Source organism: Equus quagga, chromosome 9 (genome assembly GCF_021613505.1).
Source record: "Equus quagga isolate Etosha38 chromosome 9, UCLA_HA_Equagga_1.0, whole genome shotgun sequence".
Lineage (NCBI taxonomy): Eukaryota > Metazoa > Chordata > Mammalia > Perissodactyla > Equidae > Equus > Equus quagga.
This window is the reverse complement of record NC_060275.1, coordinates 51,081,597-51,106,124: the sequence shown is the minus strand read 5'-3', so window position 1 is coordinate 51,106,124 and position 24,528 is coordinate 51,081,597. Positions and strand designations below refer to the sequence as shown.

The following is a 24,528-nucleotide window of genomic DNA, read 5'->3' as shown; positions in this document are numbered from 1 at the left end:
GTGTTGGGTTAGATGCTCTCAGAGTACTAGACATTAGATGGCATTGTCCCTTTCAAGAGAAAGTTATAATCTAGTTTTCCTTTGTTTTAAACGGTTACAATGATTTTATCTACTTTAGATGGTGCTAAGAGATATATCAGCACATTCAGACCACTGTTTCACTGTTACAAGTGAATAGTTGATTGAAAATTCTCTACCTAGCTTTCAGATACTATGGAATCATAGCATTTTAAAATAGGAGGAACTGTCATTGAGTCCAACATTTTAGTCCCAGACTTTTTTATACTCTTAAATATTAAGGGCACCAAAGAGCTTTTATTTTATGAGCTATATGTATTGATATTAACCATATTAGAAATTAAAATTGAGAAAATTTTAAAATGTATATTAATTCAATTTAAAAGAGCATATTAACATAAATAACATGCTTTTAATTTAAAAAACTTTTTTTCAAAAACAAAACTATTTCAGTAAGAAGAGAGACATTGTTTTACATTTTTGTGAATGTCTTCAATGTTTGGCTTAATACAAGATAGCTAGATTCTCATTTTTGTCTCTGAATTCAATCTGTTCCAATATCATGTAGCTAGCCTCTGGAAAATTCTACTGTACGCTCATGAAAGAATGAGAATGATAGAGGCAAATGATGTCTTAGTTTTACTATGAAAATAGTTTTGACTTCTCAGATCCCCTAAATCACACTTTGAGAACCAGTGTCTAGAGATCAGTGGTTGCCTGGACTGGAAGTGGGGCAAGGATTGACTGTTAAGGTGTGTAGGACTTTGGGGATGATGGAAATGTTTGATGTCTTGATTGTGGTAAAGATTACACAGGTGTACACATTGTCAAACCTCATCAAACGGTACACTTTAAACAGGTGCATTTTATTCCAAGCAAATTACACCTCAGTGAAGTTGATTTTTTTAAGAAGTGTTTGACCCCAAAATTGAGAAGCTATTCTTTTCTCTCACCAAAACAAATTTAACTTTGTTTTAAGACAAATCTATTTGCTCAGTTGTTTTGAAAATATTTAGAGGTGAAATATTTGTTACCTTATGAAGAGTCTTTGCCATGAAACCAAGTTAAACTGTTTCTGGTATTCATTTCAGTTGATGAGAAATCTTAAGGCAGTTTTGTAATGTAACTTTCATCTCAGAGCTGAACTTCGGAGATATTGATGATAATAATTATAAAATCTAACATTTGCTGAGCATTTTTGTAAGCCAGATATTGTCTTAAGTGCTTTATCTATATTAACTCTTTTAATCAATCCGCAGAACTGCCCTATGAGTAGATACTGTTACTGTCTCCATTTTATAGATAAAGAAATTGAAGCACAGGGAGGTTAAGTAATTTACTAAATGTCTTACAACTGGAATTTGAAACCACAGACTCTGGTTCTGGACCCCATGCTCTTAAACTATAAGTTGAATGATCAGTATTTTGATTGGTTGGGAAATTCTCTTACGATTTAAAAAGATGTCTATAAGTGCAATTTTGTGTAGATTAAGAGGTGAGTCTATGCATGTATTCCTTTTAAGGTAAAAAATATTAAAAATTAAGTAATAGCAGTATGTCGGAAAGTGGTTCTCAAATTAGCAAGTTCTCAGGGGGAAAATTAGCTAATCAATCAAGATGGTGGAGTGAGAGGGCCCAAACTAAAGAACTTTTAGAGCCTGGACAGAAGAGAACTTGAAAGCAGCAAGCAAACTGGCAAGGAGAAATGAAGTTTTGATGAACAGAGTTGAGATATCATAGCAGTGTTCATTATAACTCAGTTTTGTGGCAGCTTTCCAATAAGGAAAATTGTTGTTCCAAGGATATTTAATAAACTACAATGCTTAGCTCAATTGGGCCACAAAGATAGGCAAAAGGAACCGTTATAAAGATTTAAACAAATAAGGTTTTGGTTTGAGTGGAGGGGTTTGGAATGGAACATATATACTGTAGCCATTAATGACTGAAAGGTAGCAACGTGGTAAATAACAGATAGATAATATTGCATGACACAAAAATCTTCATGAGAAAAAGCACACCCAACCTATTTTAACATCTCAAAGGCAATTTTCCCACAAGAAATAATGTCAAATTAAGGGGTTGGGAGTGAAGGAGCAATCCTGGTGGGGTAAATAGTAAGGTAAAAAGACAGATTATTGAATAGACTTGGAGAATGGTTGGTGCATGAGATCTAGTGGACTCAAAATGCACATTCTTTGAGAATGGTGTGTGTGTTAATAATGCAAAGCACTACAAGTGTATTTTTCTTCTCACCTTTTATACTTTACTCTTCATTATTTGCTCTTTTTCTCTGCTTTAAATAAGAGAATTCTGTTTAGTTAAATAAAAATTAAAGGATTAAACTGTTTTGACACTGATGTTAAAATATAAAACTGCCCTGAAATAATTCAGACTTGACCACAGAAGGAAGTAGTTTTGACTGACTTTTTAAAAATATGTTTCCAGAACTAGTGGACATGGATCCCGGAATAGTCAACTTGGTATATTTTCCAATTCTGAAAAAATCAAGGACCCAAGACCACTTAATGACAAAGCATTCATTCAGCAGTGTATTCGACAACTCTGTGAGGTATTTTATCATTTTAAACAATCTAAGTTGTAAGTGTTCTCTTAAATAGTTTCCGTTTTTCTATTATAAAATATTTGACATTTCATGAAAAATTTTGTAGTTTCTTACAGAAAATGGTTATGCGTATAGTGTGTCCATGAAGTCCCTACAAGCTCCTTCTGTTAAAGACTTCCTAAAGATCTTCACTTTTCTTTATGGCTTCCTCTGCCCTTCGTATGAACTTCCTGACACCAAGTTTGAAGAAGAGGTTCCAAGAATCTTTAAAGATCTTGGGTTTGTATGTTATATTTCTCGTTAGGCTAGAGAGATTTTTGGAACACAGAGAAAAATCAAACTCAATAAAATTGTAAGGATTTTAGGTTAGAGAAATAGTGTATTTTTAGGTGGTCACTGTGGGCAACATGTGTACAGTAAATTGAAATGGCAAAAAAACAACTGTTTAGAGGTTATTACCAAACTACAGATAATAGATCATAAGGCCCTCAACTACTGAAGTGACAAGGAATAGATAGGATGAGCTAGATACCACAGATTTTATAAAAGCAAAAAAGACAGGATTGAAGGCCTGGTGAAAATGGGAAGATGAAGTCAGAAAGGGCTGTTGTGTAGAGTGAACAGGGAGGAATGGATTCGAGGAAGAGGAGTACATACATGTGCTTTATTTGGGGTACATTGGATTTGAGAGAACAAACCATCTTTTAGGAGAGAAGTCCAGCAAACTGGTTGTAAATCAAGTTCTGCAGCTTAGGGGATATATGTATAAAGTAATCTGCAGAGGAGAAACCAAAAAATACACAAGATCATTTGAGAGTAAGATAACTAAGAATAGGATCTCAATAAATATCTTACTTCTAAACAAGTCAAGACTTTGGTAGATACATGGAATTTTTTAATGTAACTTCTTGCTTAACTTAGCCATTATTTTTACAAAATTAACATATTAAGTTTCTCATTTTTTCTAATTTTTCATAGGTATCCTTTTGCATTATCCAAAAGCTCCATGTATACAGTAGGGGCCCCTCATACATGGCCTCACATTGTGGCAGCATTGGTTTGGCTGATAGACTGCATCAAGGTATTTGATTTCTCATTTTAAAATGTATATCTAGGAAAGTTTTTTTTTTTTCTTCAAGATAATTTCTATTTCTCTCCCAATTTTGCTTTTGCCGTTTATCTCAAAGTCTATGTCAGTTTTCATTTTTCAAGGCACATTTGATTTTAAGTTCTTCACACTGTTAATACATGATTCCAGAGGTAAGGGGAAGGAAGTACCACATTGGCTAGAAGATTATGTGATTTCATGGGGTTTTACAGCGCAAAAAAAACGATGAGTCAGTAGGAAATTATTTCCTCAATAACATTCATTTGTTTTCTTTCCCTTTTTTTAATTAAAATCCATCTTCATTGCAAAAAGTTTTGGAAAATAGAGGAAAACATATACAGAAAGTGATGTACCCATAATTTCACAACTCAGAGACAACACATTTCCTTGGGATATAGTTTTAAAGGTGCATTTCTGCTGCACAGATTATGTATGTTTTTTAAACCTTGTTACATGTTGACATATTTTCCTCGAGTTAAAAGCTCATCAACAATGTATGAGCGTACCTGTTTTCCCACACCATAGACATTATTGTTTTATTTATTTTTTATTTATTTATTTTTAAAGATTGGCACCTGAGCTAACAAGTGTTGCCAATCTTTTTTTTTTTTTCTGCTTTTTCTCCCCAAGTCCCCCAAGTACGTAGCTGTATATTTTAGTTGTGGGTCCTTCTAGTTGTGGTATGTGGGACACTGCCTCAGCATGACCTAATGAGCGGTGCCATGTCCTGACCCAGGATCTAAAAAACCCTGGGCCACCCAAGCGGAGCATGCAAACTTAACCCCTGGGCCACAGGGCTGGCCCCAAGGCATTATTGTTTTAAAATCTTTACCCATTTAGGAGGTGAAAAATAGCTTGTTTTAAAACGTACATTATTAAAGAGATTATGTGTTTTATATGGTTTGTCATTAATATTTCTTTTAACATGCTTGTGTGTGCTTTTTTGACCTATTTTATATTTCATTATTTGCTTCTGCTATTAATTTGAACCTTTATGTATTAAATTCCTTGTATATTAAGCTTATGTAATAATTGACATGACAAGCAAAAACGTAGTAGATAATTTTTTCGTATTTGAATTTTTTTGTTTTTAAACTTGAACTTTTTTCACATTTATTATAACTGCCCATTCATGTCTTTTGCCATTTTTCTTTTTGTTGATGTGCATTTTGTACATCAAAAATAATTGAATTAGGGAAATTAGCTCTTATATATATGGTACAAGTATTTTTTCCCTTTTTTTCCTTTTGTTCAGAAATGTAAATTTTTATCTAGTCTGAAGTAGTCTCTTCCTTTTATAGCTTCTGCGTTTCCAGTCCTATTTAGTGCTGGAATCCTTAAACCAATACTGTCCCCCTGACATTCTCTTGGCCATCAGCGAGGAGACATCCTGGTACACTCAGCACCACCAATTCTCAAGATAGAAGTAGAAATCCAATACCATAATTCATTAATACAACTCAAGTTTTATTGAACTTTATACATCACATTTATGTATTCAGTTTGTCTCAGTGATACCCATGGACATTGCAAAACCACCCCTCTGCTCCCGCCACCAAATACCCTTATTGTCACTAGAACGCTTTACCCTTGTTTGCCTAAGCAGCTTATGTCATTGTTATGTTTGGGAGATAGCATTTCCACAGTGATACAGGGGCTTGTGAAGTACCTGCCATGGCCTCTGTCAAGGAGAGACCTCTTGAGAGGCCTCCAAGTCCATTACATAGGTTGAAATTTCCTCTTTTCTATCTTGGTTTGCTTGAGATGGTGGAACTGAACACTATAGCAATGTGAGAATCATTGAGAGACCATGGGTTACTTCTTCTAATTATCTTTCCCACTTAACAGATACTAAAAATTTAGCCACACCTAGGATGGCATCCTTTACTCCCGGATGTTTAAAAAAAATTCTTTCACTTTTTCCCAAGTATTTTTATGGCTTCTTTGTATTATATTTAAATCTTATACCATCTACAGTTTATTTTAGCATTAAAAAAAGGAAATTTTATTTTATAAATGAATGTCTATGTGTTCTTATAGTTCACTAAATATCTTTAATAGGATTGTTCTGAATTAGTTCATAGATCTCCATTTCTTTAGGGTCAGGTATTGGAGCTTTATTAGCTTCCCTTGGTCGTGTCATGTTTATCTGACTTTTCATGATCCTTGATTCCTTATGTTGGTCTCTGTGCATTTGAGTAAGCAATCTCCTCTCCTAGACTCCACAGGGTTGCTTTGGCAGAAACAGTTCTTCCACCAGTCACCTCAGTTTGTGTTTCTGGATATGTCAGCTGGTAACATCCTTGGGCAGGTAGAGCTTGCTTATTAGAGTCTATTTTTGGGTGAGATTGCTGCCTGAGCTCTGAGGTTGGGAGTGTGAGGGGTGGTACCACTGGCTGAGAAGAGTTGGATAAGACTACTGACTTGGTTCCCTGCTCAAGCAAGGCTATAGGATGGACTCCATAGTTTCCTGGGTTCTCTACTCAGCCTTCCTAGATAATTGGGACTGAGTACTATACTCAGCAATAGGCTGAGCTATGAATTAGCTTCCCTGTGCTGGCGGAGCAGCAGAATAGCCCCAAAGCCTACATGGCTCATTGTTTGGGATCCCAAATCAGGCAAGAATGTGCACTAATTCTCTGGCCAGAAGGAGCCACCAGTTTTGCTCTGAATTTGGGGAAAAACAGGGGCTGTGCTCTCTTCTAGTGCCACTGTAAGTAGGGCTTCAGGGTGGGCTGAATAGCCTCTCCCATGCTCTCATTAGCTTCCCTGGTCAGGCAAGCTAAAAGCTGTAAAAAGAAGTGGGCAGGGCTACAACTTAGTTTCCCTGCCCAAGAAGTCCCTCCATAGATGCTCCAAGGCCGGCAAAGCTCTTGTTTGGGGATCAAATTAGGTAGAACTATGCACCAGTTTCCCTGCCTGGCAGGCCACCATCCTAGCCCTGCAGACAATAGGGCTGCCAACCAGGTTCTCCATTTAACTGCCACTCTCAGAGTTGCAGGGTAGGCTGCACAGATTCCTGGGAGCTCTGGTTAGGTTTCTTGGTCACGTCACGCTGGAGGCTGTATTCACCTTTGGACAGGGCTATAAATTAGCTTCCCTGCTGGATTAGGGTTGCAAAATAGGCCCCACAGCTTGCAAGGTTCTTGGGGAATAAAATCAGACAGAAGTGTGTGTTAAGCTCCCTGGATAATGGGGCTACCATCTTGGCTCTGCAGACAGAGAGCCTCTGGCCAGGTTCTTTGCTCAAGTACCACTGTCATCAGGGCTGCAGAGTGGGCTACTGAAATTCTTATGAGATCCAGTTAGGTTTTTTCGTTAGCAAGGTTGGAGGCTGTATTCAGTAGTGGGCAGGGCTATGGATTAGCTTCCCAGTCTGGAAGGGGATTAGCGGGGTGACAGAACAGGCTCCAAGGCTGGCAGGATTCTTACTGGGGAGCTAATCAGGCAGACCTGTGCACCAAACTCCCTGGCAGACGGGGTTACTGGCTTGGCTCTGCAGATGAGCAGACCTGCTGGCCAGGTTCTCTGCTCACATGCTGCTGAGCGAAGCAGTTTTCCAGGTGCTCCAGCCAGGCTTTCTGGTCTGGGAAGGCCAAAAGCTACACTCAGCAGTAGATGGGGCTATGAATTAGCTCTCTTGCAGAACAGGCTCCAAGGCCAACAGGCTCTTTGTTTGTAGTCTAGACTCAAGTCAACCTATGTCCCAAGTTTCCTGTCCAAATGGGGCCACTGGCTTTGCTCTGTGGACAGTCAGCTCTGCCTGCTTGGCTCTTTGCTCTAGTGTTTCTGGGCTAAGCAGCTTTTCAGGTGTTCCAGCCAGGCTTCTGGTCCGGTGGGGCTAGGAGCTTACACTCAGCAGTGGGTTGGGCTATGTATTAGTTTCCTGCCTCGGCAGAGGGGCAGACCAGGCTCCAGGGCCACCAAGGCTCTTTGTTTGAGGTCCTGAATCAGGCAGACCTGTGCCCCACCAAGTTCCCTGGTCAGACTGCACCACCATCTTGGCTCTGCAGGTGAGCAAAGCCACTGGTTATTCGAACTACTTCTTGGGCAATGCAAGTTGGAACTCGGTCTGGCAAGATCCAAGTGCTGGTTGCTGTAAGCCCCTCCACCCTCCATCACAATCTAATTCCCAGTGATCAAGCCTCAAAGATTCCTCCAAAATCCTAGAGAGGCGAGACCAGAGTATAACTCCCAGGAAGGGACCCACAATGCAGGAGGAGCTGGATGTCTACACTGGGCTCTCTTTTCCCTCTTGAGGAATCAGAGGCTCAAGGGAGCCCTCTTGGCTCAGCGCTGCCAGGCCTGGGGGAGGGGCAGTGCGGTCAGGGTGTAGCCACTCCTCTTATCCTTCTAATGTGGTCCCTCTCCGTCTCTGTGGTGCAGAGCGGTGCTTCAGCCTCAATCCCATGTTCTAGGGTTTCACTGTGGTACTTTGTCCATGAATAGTTGTTAATTGCTCTTCTTGTGAAGCAGGGCAAAGTCGGGAATGATCTATTTCACCATTTCAGAGACTTTACCCTCTTCACAGTTTTGAATTGTCACCAATATATTCTTAAACCTATTTCTCTCTTCTTTTTTCCTATCCATGCATTATGACCATTCTAATTCTTGTAGCTCTCTAATATGTTTTATCTCGTAGAGGAAGATTCTTACTACTTTTCACAATTTTCTAGCTATTCTCTCTCACTCTTTAAATTATTTTTTCAAATTCCAAAAGATATCTTGTTGTAATTTTTTTTTTACTGTTATGGCATTGAATTCATAGATATATTGCAGGGAGATTCCCGTCTTGACAATATTTAGTCTTGTCATTTGGGAAAGTGATAAATCTCTCTTTAATTCGTATCTTTTTTTCCCTCAGTAAAACTGTAGTTTTCTTCATATCCGTCCACACATTTTTATTAAGGAGATTCTGTGTGTTTTGTTTCTACAGTGCACAGGCTTTTTCCCTTTTTTTGTTTTTTATGTTTTTTTCATTTTATTTCTAACATTATTACTAAGGGAGTTTTTTTGTATTTACTACCCTTATTGAATTGCCTTATTACTACTGTTTTCAGTTGTTTTCTGTTACTACCACTGTTTTCCAGTGAAATATTTTCACTTTATCATTCAGTTAGCATATATTCAGATAGAAGATAATATTTATTATGTTGAAATTTATCCACCTGTTTCTAATTTTTATCAAAAATGATCATTGGTGGTTATCATATGCTTTTGCAGGATCTCTTGAGATTATTGTTTTCTCTTAACCTATTCATATGATATATTTGTTCCCTAATAGCCTTTATTTGTTCATTGTTTATTATTCCTTCACTCTACTCCTGAATTCAGTTTGTTAATGTTTTATAAATAAAGTGTTATTTCTTCCCTCACTCCCACTCTGCCTCCTAGCACAGAGCATTGCATATTATAGGTCCTTATTACAGTGTTTGAGTGATAGGAGTTTCACCCGAGTTACCCTTTCTCCTCTACTCAGAAGCATGAAGAGGAGGTCCAAGAGCTCCAGGTTAGCTTTTTGGTTAGTAGTCAAAGTGGCCTAGGGTCTTGCTTATCCCAGATCCCTCTGAGCCCATCCTTTTTTAGTCCTAAAGGATTTAGTTACTAAAATCAAATGATTATATTTTAAGTTTCAATAAAATAACCTCTCAAGAGACTTTCAGTCATGCAATAAGGTAAATGCTTCTAAAAATGACACTAAAAACAAATTTGACAAAACATGAAAGCGATGTGTTTTTCTCATAAACTTAATCAACTTAATATGTTGCTTGTGTACTAATTAGTTACACACTGCCATGAAAGAAAGCTCCCCTATATTTGATGATGGACAGCCTTGGGGAGAAGAAACTGAAGATGGAATTATGCATAATAAGGTACTTTACATAACCATAAACATGAGAGTTATCTTGATATTATTAACTAAATGTGTCACTATTGAAATTAATATATTCTTTTGTAGAGCCTGTCTTTTTGCTTCCTGAAAAACTTCCAAAACTGATTTTTAAAATATATCAATATATTTACTCTTGGAATTACATTGTAATTTCCTAATTAACTAGGCACAGAAATTTGAAAATGTTAACTAAGTAAAAAATGCAAGGCAATTGGAATTAAATCATAATGTGTTGTTGTTATGTATATAGATGTAACATTTCTTTTCCTCCCCCATTTTTTAGAATGAAGATATCAATAGTGGCAACATTTTTTAATATAATTCTTTGCCAATACAAAGTATAATAGATTAGGCCTTAGAATATTGCATTTTGGTTTTTTGTTTGTTAGTTTTGTTTTGGCCTTTTTAGTTAGGCATATTGCCACTTAGATCAGAGTTGCCACTCCCAAAAGTGATTGAGGTAAAAGTAAACAGATAATCTAAATTGATTCCCAAACCATAGTTTATAGGAGCTTAAACCGTGTAACTAACTCCAGTCTATTTCCTAAAATACACAAATTTATATGTCCAAATGGAGCAAACACTAACTCCAAGGAATACATTTATAATATTGAGATTAAACATTAATGTCCCCCAGCATATGTAAAAGACCAGTCACCATGCCAGGTCCCTAAAAAGAAAAACCATTTCCTGCTCTAATTCTAATCTTCACTCTTTGGAGCATTTGTCATAAAAAGAAAGTAGAAATAACTTTGGTCTCATCTTTCATTACTACCTGGGAAATAGTTCAAAGATATATCAACTGATTGGTGTGGTATCATTGCTTTTTTTTTCTTACAAAGAATAGCCATGCCACTTTCCTGCTTCAGCAATGATCCCTGCAGGAGAAGCATCTAGAAAGCCTTTGATCCTACTTTTGAGAGAATTCTCCTCCCACGTTGCAATATGTGTGCTGTACTAGATTTATTTATACCTTAGTTTTCACCCAAACACAATTACAACACCTATTAAATATTAAATTTATTGACTTTCATGCTAAAGGCTTAAACCAGTAAAAGTTAATCTTGCTATTTTAGCTTAATTATTTCAGATGACAATATATAGAGAAGCACTTTGGAAACTATAAAGTGCCATTTCTAATTAAAGAAATTTATCAAAGTATCCAACTTCACCATATTCTGAGCCTCTCTCTAGCTTTGTGGGTCCAGAAACTTAATTTTTTTTTAAAACTGCAAAATCAAAATTGACCAAGCTTAAGGAAACTGATTCACTCTTTCCAAATTTATAGGAGACTAATCTGAAGTAGAATGAACTGTATGAATTTCCCATCAGTGGTACACCTTTCCAGTTACAGGAATACTCATCCTGCCTATTAAGGATTCCCCTTCCATATCAACCAAGTAATGAGAAGGTTGCTTAGTAAGCAGAGAATCAGCACAAAGGGAATTGGTTTGTCTTGAAGGATATTTATTTCATCTAGGCTATGGAAAATTCTGGTCAGCCATCCTTACCTCCTAACAAAGTGTTCATCATCAGTGACCAAAACAACACATAACTGCAAAATACAGTGTTACTTTCTCTTGGATAAATATTAGGAATGCTAGTATTCCACTGTTTAGATCTCTCCTAACCATGCCACTTTTTAGCCTGAAGTTACAATATAATTACAGCCTTTATTAATTAGATTCCGGTTTTCACAACTAGACCTGCAGTTTACTTGGGCTTAGATGATCAACAATTTATTTAAATTTTTCATAAGGTACATTATCTCTAAAAATGATTGTTCGTGCATTCTATGTTGAATTATATTTGTTAATAAGCTTCCTTATTCGACCTTCTCACAATTCTGAAGGTATGGTTTCTTTACTTTTTACTAAAAATCACCTTTATCCAAATTTGTGTTCTTGTCATCCTCATTATTCACATTAGAAATATCATACTGAATAAGTCTGTGCAGCATAATTAACGATATACCCTAGGTTTGTGTCTTATTTATAGGAGTTCATATAACTACTTAGTATTCCTTTTATTTTTTTAATTCAAATTTAAATTTCCACTTAGAAAAGTGAAACTAAATAGAGAATCATGGCTTTGTTTTTTAAATCTTCTGAACCCAATCAGTTGTTTTTGGACTACACCATAAAATGCTACGAGAGTTTCATGACTGGTGCCGACAGCTTTGAAGAGATGAATGCAGAGTTGCAGTCGAAGCTGAGTAAGTGTTCCCATTCCTAGTGTGCTCACTTTTGGTCATTTATTTAACTGTGTTCATGGAGTTGTAGGTTATCTTACCATGCCAGTGTTTATATGAGCTACCCCCTTTAAATGCATTTAGATGCCTACTGATTTTTATCTTCCTTGTTTTTTTGGTGGAGAGAAGTAATAATTAAGCAGAAAGAATACTGGTGCTGAAGTCAGACCTGATGTATGACCCTTTACTGGCTGTGTGACCTTAACAAACTACTTAACCTGTCTTATAAAGTTTTGCAAGATTAGATGGCAGTGTGTATAAAGTATCAAACACATTACCAGGAGCACAGATGATAATCAGTGAATGTTACTCCTCTGAGGGGATAATTTCCCTGTGATATCCTTGCTTTACTATTTGAGAAATTAAAGCACCAATTAGTCAAAAGACATAAGGTCTCTTTCAAAATTTTTGGTAGAAAGTTAACGGGCCATTATATTTCCAAAGAAAGAAATTCTTTATTTCTCTACTCGGCTATAATCTAGTGACATTCACTATTTGCTGGCCAACTCTAAATGTTCCAGAGATATTATTTTACATTGTTGTTCCTTTTATTGAAATAGTCTTGTATGTAAAATGCCAGAGTGAGAGATAAAAATAGATAAATTTAAGATGTGTAAAGCTGTTCCTCCAAAGACAATGGAATCAATCAAAACAGGACAATATCACCTTGCCACTAGCACAAAAGGTGAAAGCAGTCCCTCATGTTCCCATGGGATGTACCTTCCTGAAGAGTAACCAGGATAATTTCAGCTTGTCCACATGAGAAAGGGAGCAAGGTAAATGAGGTTTTGTTTTAAAAGAGGAAAATTCATAGTGATCTAATACAGAAAGCATCTAGTGAGTTCTTTGATATTTGTTTATAATTAATTAAGCATATAAATTGCATTCAAACAATATTTATTGTATACTTGCTGTGTTCTAGCCACCATTTAGGCACTGAGGATACAGTAATGAATAAGAGATAAAGATCTCTGCCCTTATGAGCTTATATTTTATTAGAGACAATAATTAAATGAAGAGTCAAATGGTGATAAGTGCTACAGAGAAAAATAAAGCAGGATGAGGTAGAGAGTGTAGTGAAGGGAAAGATTTGCTATTTTCCAGAGGGTAAGATATCCTTCATTGACAGTGTTTTGAGCAAAGACCAGAAGGAAATGAGGGAGAGAGCAGTGGTGAAAACCTGGGAAAGAATGTTCTAGGCAGATCTGAGATCTTATGAAGTTTATGTGTTTTGTCTCCAGAGGATTTATTTAATGTAGACGCTTCCAAGCTGGAATCATTAGCAGCAAAAAACAAAGCATTGAATGAACAGATTGCAAAACTGGAACAAGAAAGAGAGAAAGAACCGGTTAGTAAATGTGCTTATCTTCAGTAGGCTTACACACTTACTTAGCTCTTTTGGACTCTTGGGTCTCCTTAGAGAATACCAGCAGTTTCTTTATCAAATTTTTTTTAAAAAGTAGGTTAGCAAAATAAGCTTCTGAAAAGTTAAAATTTTTTACACAGGACAGAACCCCCAGTGAAAACATGTTTGGTATCTCTGGAGCTTTGTTGTCCCTTGTGCTCTATCAGTCTTGGACTAATCATGTTCAGAATATGATGAAAGAGTCTTACCTGTTTACGTAAGACCAAAAAGATCTTTTGAACAAGTCCCGATGTCACACACCTCTAGGGAGCACTATTTACAAGAGGCCCTGAGTTTCGTAGTTAGTGGAAAGGGAATGGTAATGAGTGGGTTTATATAGTATATTGTATCTTAAGGGCTTTCTAAAAGTTAAATGATAATATCCAGATATCTAATTTTATGTTATGTATTATATTACTGAAGCTCCCAGTCTGTTCTGTAAAATATCAGATTTTAAATGTTTGTGCTTTTTTATTCTAGCCCTTGACTTTTTTCTATCCCGAATTGACTTTTTAGAAAGTACATCTTCTGAATTAGGTAATAACAGTAAAATCCCCTTGTAGTTCTTTTGACTTCCTCTAAAAATCAAAGGAAAACTCTAATTTACCTTTCTCTAATATTGCTGTACTTTCAAGTAAAGTATGGAATGATTATTGATGAGAATAACTAATTCAATGGTCTTTTCTTTTAAAGAATCGTCTAGAGTCATTGAGAAAACTGAAAGCTTCCTTACAAGCAGATGTTCAAAAATATCAGGCATACATGAGCAATTTGGAGTCTCATTCAGCCATTCTTGACCAGAAATTGAGTGGTCTTGATGAAGAAATTTCTAGAGTAGGTAAGTACAACTAACGCTGGAAGAGATCATTCAGAGTTGGATTGGGCCCAGAGTTGGATGGGGACCTGTGTGGGATTTATCATATAGAAGCAGCTTTGTCATCCATGTCTTTTTTCCTTTAATGGCAAATGGCTATAGCAGGCTGCCAAATTTTCAGTGCCTTCTGTATCAGCTTTCTGAGACTGCTGCTGTAACAAATTAACACAAACTTGGTTGCTTAAAACAACAGAAATTCACAGTTTGAAAGGCTAGAAGTTCGAAATCCAGCAGGGCCACACTTCACTGGAAGAGTCTGGGAGAGAATCCATTCTTTACCTCTTCTAGCTTATGGTGTCTGATGGCATTCCTGAGATTACGGCCATGTCAGTCCATTCTCTGCCTCCATCCCCACATTGCCTTCTGTTGTGTCTCTCTCTCCTCTTCTGTCTTTGTTAATTTCTCTCTGTCTCTATCTTTTTGGGGTTTTTTTTGTTTTTTGTTTTTTTTAAGATTAGCCCTGAGCTAACATCCGCCAATCCTCCTCCTTTTGCTGAGGAAGACTGGCCCTGACCTAACTTCCATGCCCATCTTCCTCTACTTTATGTGTGGGACGCCTGCCACAGCATGGCTTGCCAAGTGGTGCCATGTCCACACCCAGGATCCGAACCAGCAAACCCCAGGCTGCCGAAGCAGAACGTGCTCACTTACCTACTGCACTGCCAGGCTGGCCCCATCTGCCTCTGTCTTTTGAGAACATTTATGATGGCATTTAGAGTCCACCTAGATAATCCAGGGTAATCTCATCTCAAAATACTTAATTTAATCACATCTGCCAAAACCTCTTTTCCAAATAAGGTAACGTTTACAAACTCCAGCAATTAGGACTTCACGTCTTCGGGTGGCCATTATTCAACCTACTCTACCTTCTAAGATGTTTTCAGGCACCTGGCTTTTTGAGGCCAAGCTTACCTAAGAACATCTGCTGCCTGAATAAAATATATATTCTATTCCACCTTGTAATTAATAAGCCAGATTCTTAAATCTCTGCTGACCTCAGTCTGCTATAATTGTCTTATCCTCCGTCACTACCTCAGCAGCTTATACTGATTAAAAATAAGGTGAAAAGATGCACGTACTACAATTCTTTGAAAGCAAAGGTCCAATTAAAGAAAGGTTGTTTGTATCCTAGTGTTCCTAACATTTTCATAAACACACATCAATCTTAATCATAAAACTCTGAAAATACTGTGGCGCGTGAATTGATTGATACTTCGGTGGTGCCAAAAGGAGAGGAAACGAAGGTATCTACAAATTACATAGCCCATTGGACCACAGCTTACAGAATAAAAACTATGTGGACCTACTACACTATTTTCCCACATCTTTGCCTGCTTCAGTTTTATTCTTTTAGGATTTTAAAAGCTGTATCTTTCCCACGTAGGAGTTCTATAGATACTCCTTAGGATGTTTGATCTGACTTTTAGTCTATAGAATATTGATTATCTGTCAAGTCAAGGATAATAATTATCTGGGGTATTTGCTGAATCAGTTTATTTTTTTCCACATAACTCTGACTACGTATATTAGATTTGCTCTAAACCAATTCTTTAAATAGTTTACACTTGGCCCCTAATGTTTGTCTCCATGATGACAAGGAAGCATAGACTCATTTCCTATTATAGCAATGTTTGTAATGCAATTAAATCAATACTTTATAATATTAATACTATATCTTCCTTATTGGTATTTAATCAAGAGAGCTTTCATACTTCCTCTATGTTTCTTGTATTTTTTTCCAGTAATTGCAAATTGAGTAGGTGAGAGAAAATACTTCAGCAATCATTTGCTAGTCCAGAGCAATTTAGTTTGATTATTAGATAACTGTTAATAACAATAATTAGATAACTGTTAAACTAAGATATTTTTATTCTGAGTATTTTAACTTTCTTGATTGTTTGAAGCCCTTCATAGCCAAGAGTGAATGAGACGTTTGAACTCTCTAGATATTGTACATTGTGAATTTTTTGTGCAGATTCCTGTAATAAATGTATAAAATTTTACTTAAACCAACAGTTAATTTATTTTTATTTTGAGCTCAGGTGGGAGTTTCCCAACTACACTGCTACGAATAGGTTATGACAAAGCCAAAATCTTGATCCTCTCAGCTTTTGGGATGATTCTCTTGGCCCCTTTGGTCAGCCATTAAAAATACTGTCATATTCTTTTAAGCTATGAGTCACAAAAGGTTGGAAAACACTATTCTATATAACCCCAAATATTTTAAATTTGATAGCTTTTCTTCAGTCTGCAGGTCCTTGGCTGATCATTTGCTGTTTGTATGTACCATTTTCTCTTGGTCATTCTTGATTACAAATTTTGGTAAATAGACAAAGCAAGAACCTAACCATTATGGTTGCTTAATATCTGATGAAACCACTGAAAATGTCAATGAAATAAGAATAAACTGATGTGTTTTAGTATAAATTTTTTTTTTTTAAGATTTTATTTTTTTCCTTTTTCTCCCCAAAGCCCCCCAGTACATAGTTGTATATTCTTCGTTCTGGGTCCTTCTAGTTGTGGCATGTGGGACGCTGCCTCAGCGTGGTTTGATGAGTGGTGCCATGTCCGCGCCCAGGATTTGAACCAACGAAACACTGGGCCGCCTGCAGCGGAGCGCACGAACTTAACCACTCGGCCACAGGGCCAGCCCCTAAATATTTTTATGTTTATGAAAAACTTGTGGGTTTTCTGACTTATTGCAGAGACTCATGCAGGAGTATTAAATGCATTTGAACTGAACATTCACAGACTATCCCTTGAAAGTGTAACAATTCTTAATCATAATCAATATGTGTGGGACCATATTTTTTTCATGTAGCACTTTCTGAAAACCATAGCAAGCCAAAAAAGAAATAAGGTTCTAAACATAAAACTTTTAATTGTATCATCTTTCAAGAATGTTATCAACAAGGTGGAATCAAACAGGATTATCTTAAAAAAGAAGAGAAAAATACACATGTACATAACTTAGAAATTCAGACATCTTAATCAACCCTGTTAAATAATGGCATCAATTTCTTTGTAGGAATTGAAGGAACTTAACAAATTTGTTTTTTTTCAATGCAGAAATAGAGTGTGAAACAATGAAACAGGAGAATACTCGACTACAAAATATTGTTGATAATCAGAAGTACTCAGTTGCAGACATTGAGAGAATAAATCATGAAAGAAATGAATTGCAGCAGACCATTAATAAATTAACCAAGGACCTGGAGGCTGAACAACAACAGTTGTGGAATGAGGAGCTAAAATATGCCAGAGGCAAAGAGGCGGTATGTCATACTATTTCCAGAGCGGCAGCTCGTCAGAGCTGACCTTTGTAGAGGTCTGTCCCAGTTAGGAGAGGCTGAGTGGGTGGAATAAATTGGCTAAGGAGATACAATTTTTTAACATTGACGTTCTACTGAAACAAACTCATCCCTTTATGTCAATTAAGTAACACCCCAATTTCTCTCAATCAGATTTTAGGTGGCCTGTGTTTTCTAACAGTGAGCTTATAAATAAGCAAAAATATCTCTAAGGCCATGAAAATAACTTTCATAAATCCTGTGCCGTTTATTCTAGAAGAGGATATGTGTCACCTCTTCACTTACCTATTCACTACTCAAACACTTACTTAACATCTGCTGTGTGCCCATTGCCATGCTGGGCATAGAGGAAATAAAGATAAAAAGGCATAGACTCTCCCCTCAGGAAACTTCCAATCTAGTTGATATTTTTCTACCGTGAGATCAGACCTCTAATAGATGTTTGCACAGGGTACCAGATTTAGTGTGCATGGTGTGGGGAGATGGATGAGGTGGTTTTTAGAAAGGCTTGCTTGAAGAGATAACACCTGAACTGAATTGAGAAGAGTTAACATGGCAAGGGTAGGGGAGTCAGCAAACAAAGGAATATATGGGAAAGCTCAGAGAGAAAATAGCATGGTACACTCTAATATAAGCTTTTCAAATGGCTGGAGCTTAATAGCAAGGGATGGGGGCACATGGCAAAAGACAAGACTCAAGAGATAAGCATAGACCAGATGATGAAGATCATTTTCATGTTTAGATGTTTAGACTTTATCCTGAAACTTCCAAGAAGCCATTAAAATTTTTAAACAGATATGATCACATTTCAGAGAAATCTCACATTTGGTAATGTGAAAAATGGGTTGGAAGGGAGCAAAACCGTCAGTTAAGGATCTGTGGCAGTGATGTGGTAGAAATTACAAGCTGAATTTAGATAATGCTAGTGGAGATTCAAAGACATGAGTGGGTTCTGGCTACTTAGGAGGCTGAGCGAATAAGGCTTGATAAAAGAGGGGAGCAGTCAGTGTCTGGTGTGGGCCGTGGGGGAAGCAGTAGTAGCACACAGGAATAGAAGAGAAGGAGAAGTTGCCTGTCAGAAATGGGGATAGTATGCTGGATCTGTTGTGTCCAGGGGGCATCCAAGTGAAAATAACTAATAGACCATTGTTATGTGGGGCTGGACCTCAGTATAACATATCTGGGTTTGTAATACAGAGTTGGTAAAAATCAGTATATATTGTGATTGATATATTACAAGGCACAAGTATAGGTGAATTCACCAGGGAAGAATGCATAGGGGGAAGATAGAACTCTGAGAACACCAACATCTTGGAGTTGAGGCCTTGAAGAGAAGCCTAAAAGGAACCTGAGGACTAGCCAGAGAGATCAAGAGAATAGAAGCTAAGAGAGGGAAGAGTCAAGAAGGAATAAGCAGTGTCAAGTGCAGTAAAGGATTAAAAAGTTTCTGTCAGGGATTAAAAAGTTTCTGTCAGATTCAGTAACAGCAGTCACTAGTGACTGCATCAGAACCAAATTATTTGACTTCATTTTCATTTTTAACCAACGTTGTTGAGAAAGTGGGCTTATTGACCACATGAACTTCTAGATAATTAAAGTTTATCCTTATTTTTGTTGGCAGTCCTTTATAAATGCTCTGTGTGTCTGCCTTATTTAGCTATACGTTAATTACTCTTACTTTTCAATGTCGCTCTCGTTAGACGTGAACTTTTTCTTAGTGCTTCGGCATAATCATGGACATGACGTCGTGTATTCTAAAACAATGTAATAAGTTAACAGGCTGTCTAAGAACATTTTTCCCTTCAAATAGTTCCAACAATTATCTTTTCTGCTATTACATTATTTGCATTCCTAAGAAAATTTATGTAAGTTAAGACTTTCTTTTTTTAAGAAAAGGTAAGAAAGTATGTCATTCAAAAGGCTTTTTTTTTAATGGAGAAAAGCTGACTGGAGAGTTTCCAAATTAAATTTTGGTTTGAAGTTCTTCACCCTAGTATTTTCAGTTAGAATGTTTGTTCATTGGTAAGTGTAGTTCTGAAATTTAAACCTCACTGAGAAAAATTTAGTCTCTATCTTTTGCTCCAAAAGTAATGGGGTATTTTTGTCCTATTATTGCCAGTACTTTCCTTAGTACAGTTAAAATAAAAACAGTAGTTCAAACAAAGCAGTTGTGTTTGCCTAAGAGGGCAATACTGGTTTTTCATCCTGGTCACATTATAAAATACATTATAGGCATGGTGCAAATAGTTTCTTAATCATTCAAGTTTTAACTTTTTTGCATTTTTAAAAGTCTGTATTTTACACACCTGAATATGTAATTGTTAATATGGAATAGACAGTTCAGTATGAGCAGTAAGCATTACCCCCTTTTATGACCCTGTTTCACCATATTTTTGCTTTGCCTTAACATCTGTACTGCCTTATCCTCCTGATCCTCTAGGTAATCTCTCTCCCTGTGTATTAAGGAGAAAAATATACACTTATAAGAAATAGCCTGTGGTGATGATCCCAAAAGACTTTGAACCTAGAATTTGGTAAACCTATTTCAGCCCTGGACTTGCCTCCACACACCAATGTGACCTCAACATGTCATCTAACCTCTAATAGCCTCAGTTTCCTTATTTATAAAATGAAGTGTGGTTAGACTAGATCCGTGAACCCAAAATAAGTTATTTCAACAGATGTTAATGACTATATTTTCTCTCTCAAGCACAGTGTGGGAAAGGGGAAATTATGAATCTCTAGACTAGGTAAACTCTGAGTTTACCTGAAGTTAGCTGTATGAATGCTATTTTTGATTGGGAGGATCAAGCTGAAAGAAGAAGATTATCTGGGAAGTAGGTAAGCAGTAGCTAATGAGGGGCCAGAGGAGGGCCATGGGCAGTGAGGAGAAAGCCTTAGAGCACTGTGTAAGAGAGTATTAAAGAATGGTAGCAGAATGCAAAAGTTCAACAGAAGCATTTCATTCATCATCTTTTCTGGACTAATTTTTATTCCACACGCCACCTCTGACTGGTAACCTTCTGGAGCTCTATCTTGAGGTAGACATTGAGACTACATCTGCACTCATCATGAAAGAGTGTGATATGTTTTCACTGTCTAAAATGGTTGTGGGAAGGGAAAATGTGCCACATATTTGCTCTCCCGGCAGTTTGGTGTGATAAAGTGCGTGGGTTTGTGAAAGCTGTTTTCATTAGGTAAATAAAATGCTAGAGAAGAACAGAAGAAACTACCCCAAGACACTTTAGTGTAACAACAAATAGACCTACATACCTTTATAGTCCCTAGAGAGCTACTTTATTACAAATTATAGTGGTCGAAATGATTTCCTGATTCACTAATAAAAAAATCTTTAATATATAAGTAGTACTGCTTTTGAGAACTGATAAATTTTTGGAAATTGCAAATTATCTAAGCAAGTTCTGATGGGTGCTGTTGCCACTGCCTTCTTTCACTCAAAGTATTCCTTGTTAGGGATAAGTAGCAGCAGTGAGGAACCAAGTGTATTAAATAGAGGAAGCAGGGTGGAAATACATTGCTTAAACTCTGCAAATTCTTCTATTTAATCAAATATTGAATATCTACTATTATAGGTGCTGGGGATGCAGCTGCTTTCATGGCCTTTACATTCAAGTAGTGGATTAAACAAATAAATAATATATGTCAGGGAGTAATAAGTGCAATGAAGAAAAATAAAGTAAGAGGATAGAGAAATTGAGGGGGCCATATGGAAAGCCTTTCTGATGCTGTAATTTGAACAGAGCCTTGAAAGAAGGAAGGAGACCAGGAAATGTTGAATATGTTGCTAAAATATTTTTATCAAAGCAGTTCAAATAACATTTTGAGACTTAAATGATTACATTTCACTTATTTTAGGTAAGTGAAATGTTTTGTTCATTGACAGAACTAAGTTTTGTTGGTGTTTGTTTCATAATTTCTCTGACACTTTAAAAAGTGAGTTTTAGTTAATACCTAAATATGGACTCTTATTCTAAACCATTTGTCAGATAATGGAAGAACAGTAGTATATTGCTTACTAATTAATTATAGTCTTAAAATTATCTTACAAATTTAGTGAGTAAAATCTTTCATTCTTTGTATTTTAAGACTGCCACCCTTACTACTAAAAAATACTAAATTACTAAACTACCAAAACATAGACACAATATAATGTTTGTGTAAAATTGCAGAAATGCTCATTGAAAATCATATGGAATGGGGCTGTTTGAATTTTTTTAACATTTCTTTTTCTCTTCTCTTCTTACAGATTGAAACACAATTAGCAGAGTATCACAAATTGGCTAGAAAATTAAAACTTATTCCTAAGGGTGCTGAGAATTCCAAAGGTTATGACTTTGAAATTAAGTTTAATCCTGAAGCTGGAGCCAACTGCCTTGTCAAATACCGAGCTCAAGTTTATGTAAGTAATCACGAATATTTCAGAAGGTTTATAAATGGTGTGATGGATGTCTGGTTCATATACTTGTAAGTAAGAGTTTAAATTGTAGCATGTCCGTAATTCAGGACTAAACATAGAAATACAACACTGAAACTTTTTATCTCCTTTCTTCTTGGTAGTAGAAATCTCTCTATTGTACCTTATTCTTTAAATTACAAAGCCTTTTATTCCTCTCTACCTAACTTTATTCGACTATCCAGTAAAAAAATTGATTACATATAAAATAGACACCAGGATTATAAAGACAACAATGACCTGACCTTTGCTGTCAAGTTGCTACCGGTCCCCTCAGGGGAGAAAAACATAAATAAATAAATGCTATGTGCATGCTTTATTAGAACATTTTCCAAGGTGTGGTTACAAGATCAATTCTTTCCAGAACTGAGAGAAAAGTGTCCACAGAGATGGTGAACCTGGGACAGAATCTCAAAAGATGAAGTATTTGCGGGGGTGGTCTGTGGAAAAGAGTCAGGCACAAGGACACACATGAAGGCGTGAAATATAATGGGGCATTTAGTAACACTAGCAGTCAATGATGAGAAATCTACACTAATTTTTAGATATGGTCAAGAATGTAATTTGGGGAGGAAAATTTTTAAATTGCTCTTTTGCAACTTCTTATTCACAGATTTTAGTGTTTTAGTGGCTCCCCAGAAATGTCAGTTTTCAAAATACTGAGTTTTTGAATGGAAGAATGTCAATTTAAGTCTAAAGCTGTGCATTTTTCCCTTGAGAATGATTCATCCATTCAATAAATTATTTATTGAGTACATACAATATCCCATACCAGCTGTGCGCTCGAGATAAAATACCCAGAACGATATGGTCCCAACTTTCCCAAAGATTACAATTTATTAGTGGACAGACTTTGATTAAATAAAGTTAGACTCATTTTCAATATTAAAAAAATGCATTCAGTAAACAGTTAGTCTTTTACTGAATTGTTTCTCTAACAGTAGCTAGCTGGGAAGGCAGGTAGATGGATGGGCAGGCAGGCAGGCAGATAGAGTTTGCTCACAACTATTTTAAATAGTTTGACATGACTGGTGCGAGGAAATAATTACCTAATCCAAATCACTATAGGAAAGATTACCCAGTGCAAAAAGAATACATATGCTCAGAAAATAAGGAAATTTTTTCTTTGATATTTGGAAATAGTTTTACGTAATAATAGAACAATAAAACTAGAAATATCATTAAGAAGGTGCAACCCCAACTGTTATAAGTCGTATTTGGAAGAAGTTCTTAAAGAGATTAAAGAAGCCATTGCATCTTTCAAAAAAAGAGCAGCCAAAATTAAAACTCAGCAATAACTTCCAAAGACCTACTGAAAGCATAGTAATATACAGGGTTTCCTTTTGGAGTGATGAAAGTGTTTTGGAACTAGAGGTGATGATTACACAATGTTGTGAATGTGCTAAATACCACTGAATTGTACACTTTAAAACAGTTAATTTTAAGTTAAATTCATTTTAACTTAATTATTTCAGTTTAACTCATTTTAAAGTATGTTTCACCTCATTAAAAAAAATAGTATAAAGCAATGAAGTACTGTGTTGAAATAAAATCAGTAGAATAGAGGGTAAACATAAGAAATACAAGCGGCTAAGAGCTTCCAGGTTGGTAAACACATGAGATACAGGGAAAACGGCATGCCCAGAGAGCATGGAAGCTCTGCACCCCTTCCCAAATTTCTTGCCCTATGCACCTCTTCCATCTGGCTGTTCCTAAGTTATGCCCTTATTTAAATAAACTGATAAACATTTGTCTCTTCTGGCCCCCCACCTTGCTTTATTCATGGAACAACGCACCCCAGCAATCTCTCTGCAGTAGTGTGTCAAGATCTTCCTCATTCCTTGTGTAGCCTCAGAGTCCTCCATTGTATGGCTTATTCAACCAGTCCCTGTTGATGGACATATGCCATGTTTCATGTCTTTTGTTACTACAATAGAGTTAAAATGAATAGCAAAAAGAAGAAGAAATACAAACAGATAATTTTAAGAGTAAACAGTTGAAAAGGACTAAAAGAAAAATGATGCATCTGGAAAACATAGCATAAAAATACAATCTACATATAAATTGTTTTTGAGAAAGATACTACATTAAACTAAGTGTACTTATAAAATGTTTAAATAATAGCAGTGAATTTCCAGAATAGATAAGGAAATCTAGAATTTTGCAGGTATTCAAAACCAGAAGGAAGTTACACACTGTAGTTATAAAAATTGCATTCAATATTAGTTTTATTTTCTTATTGATGGTGTATTAATTTAGATTAAAAACATCATGGCTTCACTTTTTTTCTCCAAAAGTGGTTCCTCCTATCATGAAGCATGATAGAAATTTTGTAATTACATGTGTCATGTAACCCACATTCCTGTGTATTTTATAGGTACCACTCAAGGAACTCCTGAATGAAACTGAAGAAGAAATTAATAAAGCTTTAAATAAAAAAATGGGGCTAGAGGATACCCTAGAACAAGTAAGTAACAAAATGTAGAGTCACTAAAAGCAAAAATAAGATTTTTAAAACTTAAAATTAGGGCCAGCCCTGGTGGCCTAGTCGTTAAGTTCGGCGCACTCCACTTCAGTGGCCTGGGTTCGGGGCCTGGGCACAGACCTATACCGCTTGTCTGTCAGTGGCCA

The 24,528-nt window shown here is 36.4% G+C and overlaps 1 protein-coding gene across 1 annotated transcript in view; it reads left to right on the top strand.

The window, feature by feature from the left end:
* NDC80 (NDC80 kinetochore complex component) overlaps positions 1–24,528 on the top strand; it is a 41,808-nt gene that overhangs the window by 2,717 nt on the left and 14,563 nt on the right. The window contains exons 4-13 of the mRNA XM_046670995.1: positions 2,464–2,587; positions 2,688–2,860; positions 3,560–3,662; positions 9,473–9,562; positions 11,704–11,797; positions 13,075–13,181; positions 13,932–14,076; positions 17,182–17,387; positions 21,691–21,843; positions 24,275–24,364. Coding sequence (XP_046526951.1) covers positions 2,464–2,587; positions 2,688–2,860; positions 3,560–3,662; positions 9,473–9,562; positions 11,704–11,797; positions 13,075–13,181; positions 13,932–14,076; positions 17,182–17,387; positions 21,691–21,843; positions 24,275–24,364 — 1,285 coding nt within the window. The remainder of the gene's footprint in view (positions 1–2,463; positions 2,588–2,687; positions 2,861–3,559; positions 3,663–9,472; positions 9,563–11,703; positions 11,798–13,074; positions 13,182–13,931; positions 14,077–17,181; positions 17,388–21,690; positions 21,844–24,274; positions 24,365–24,528) is intronic.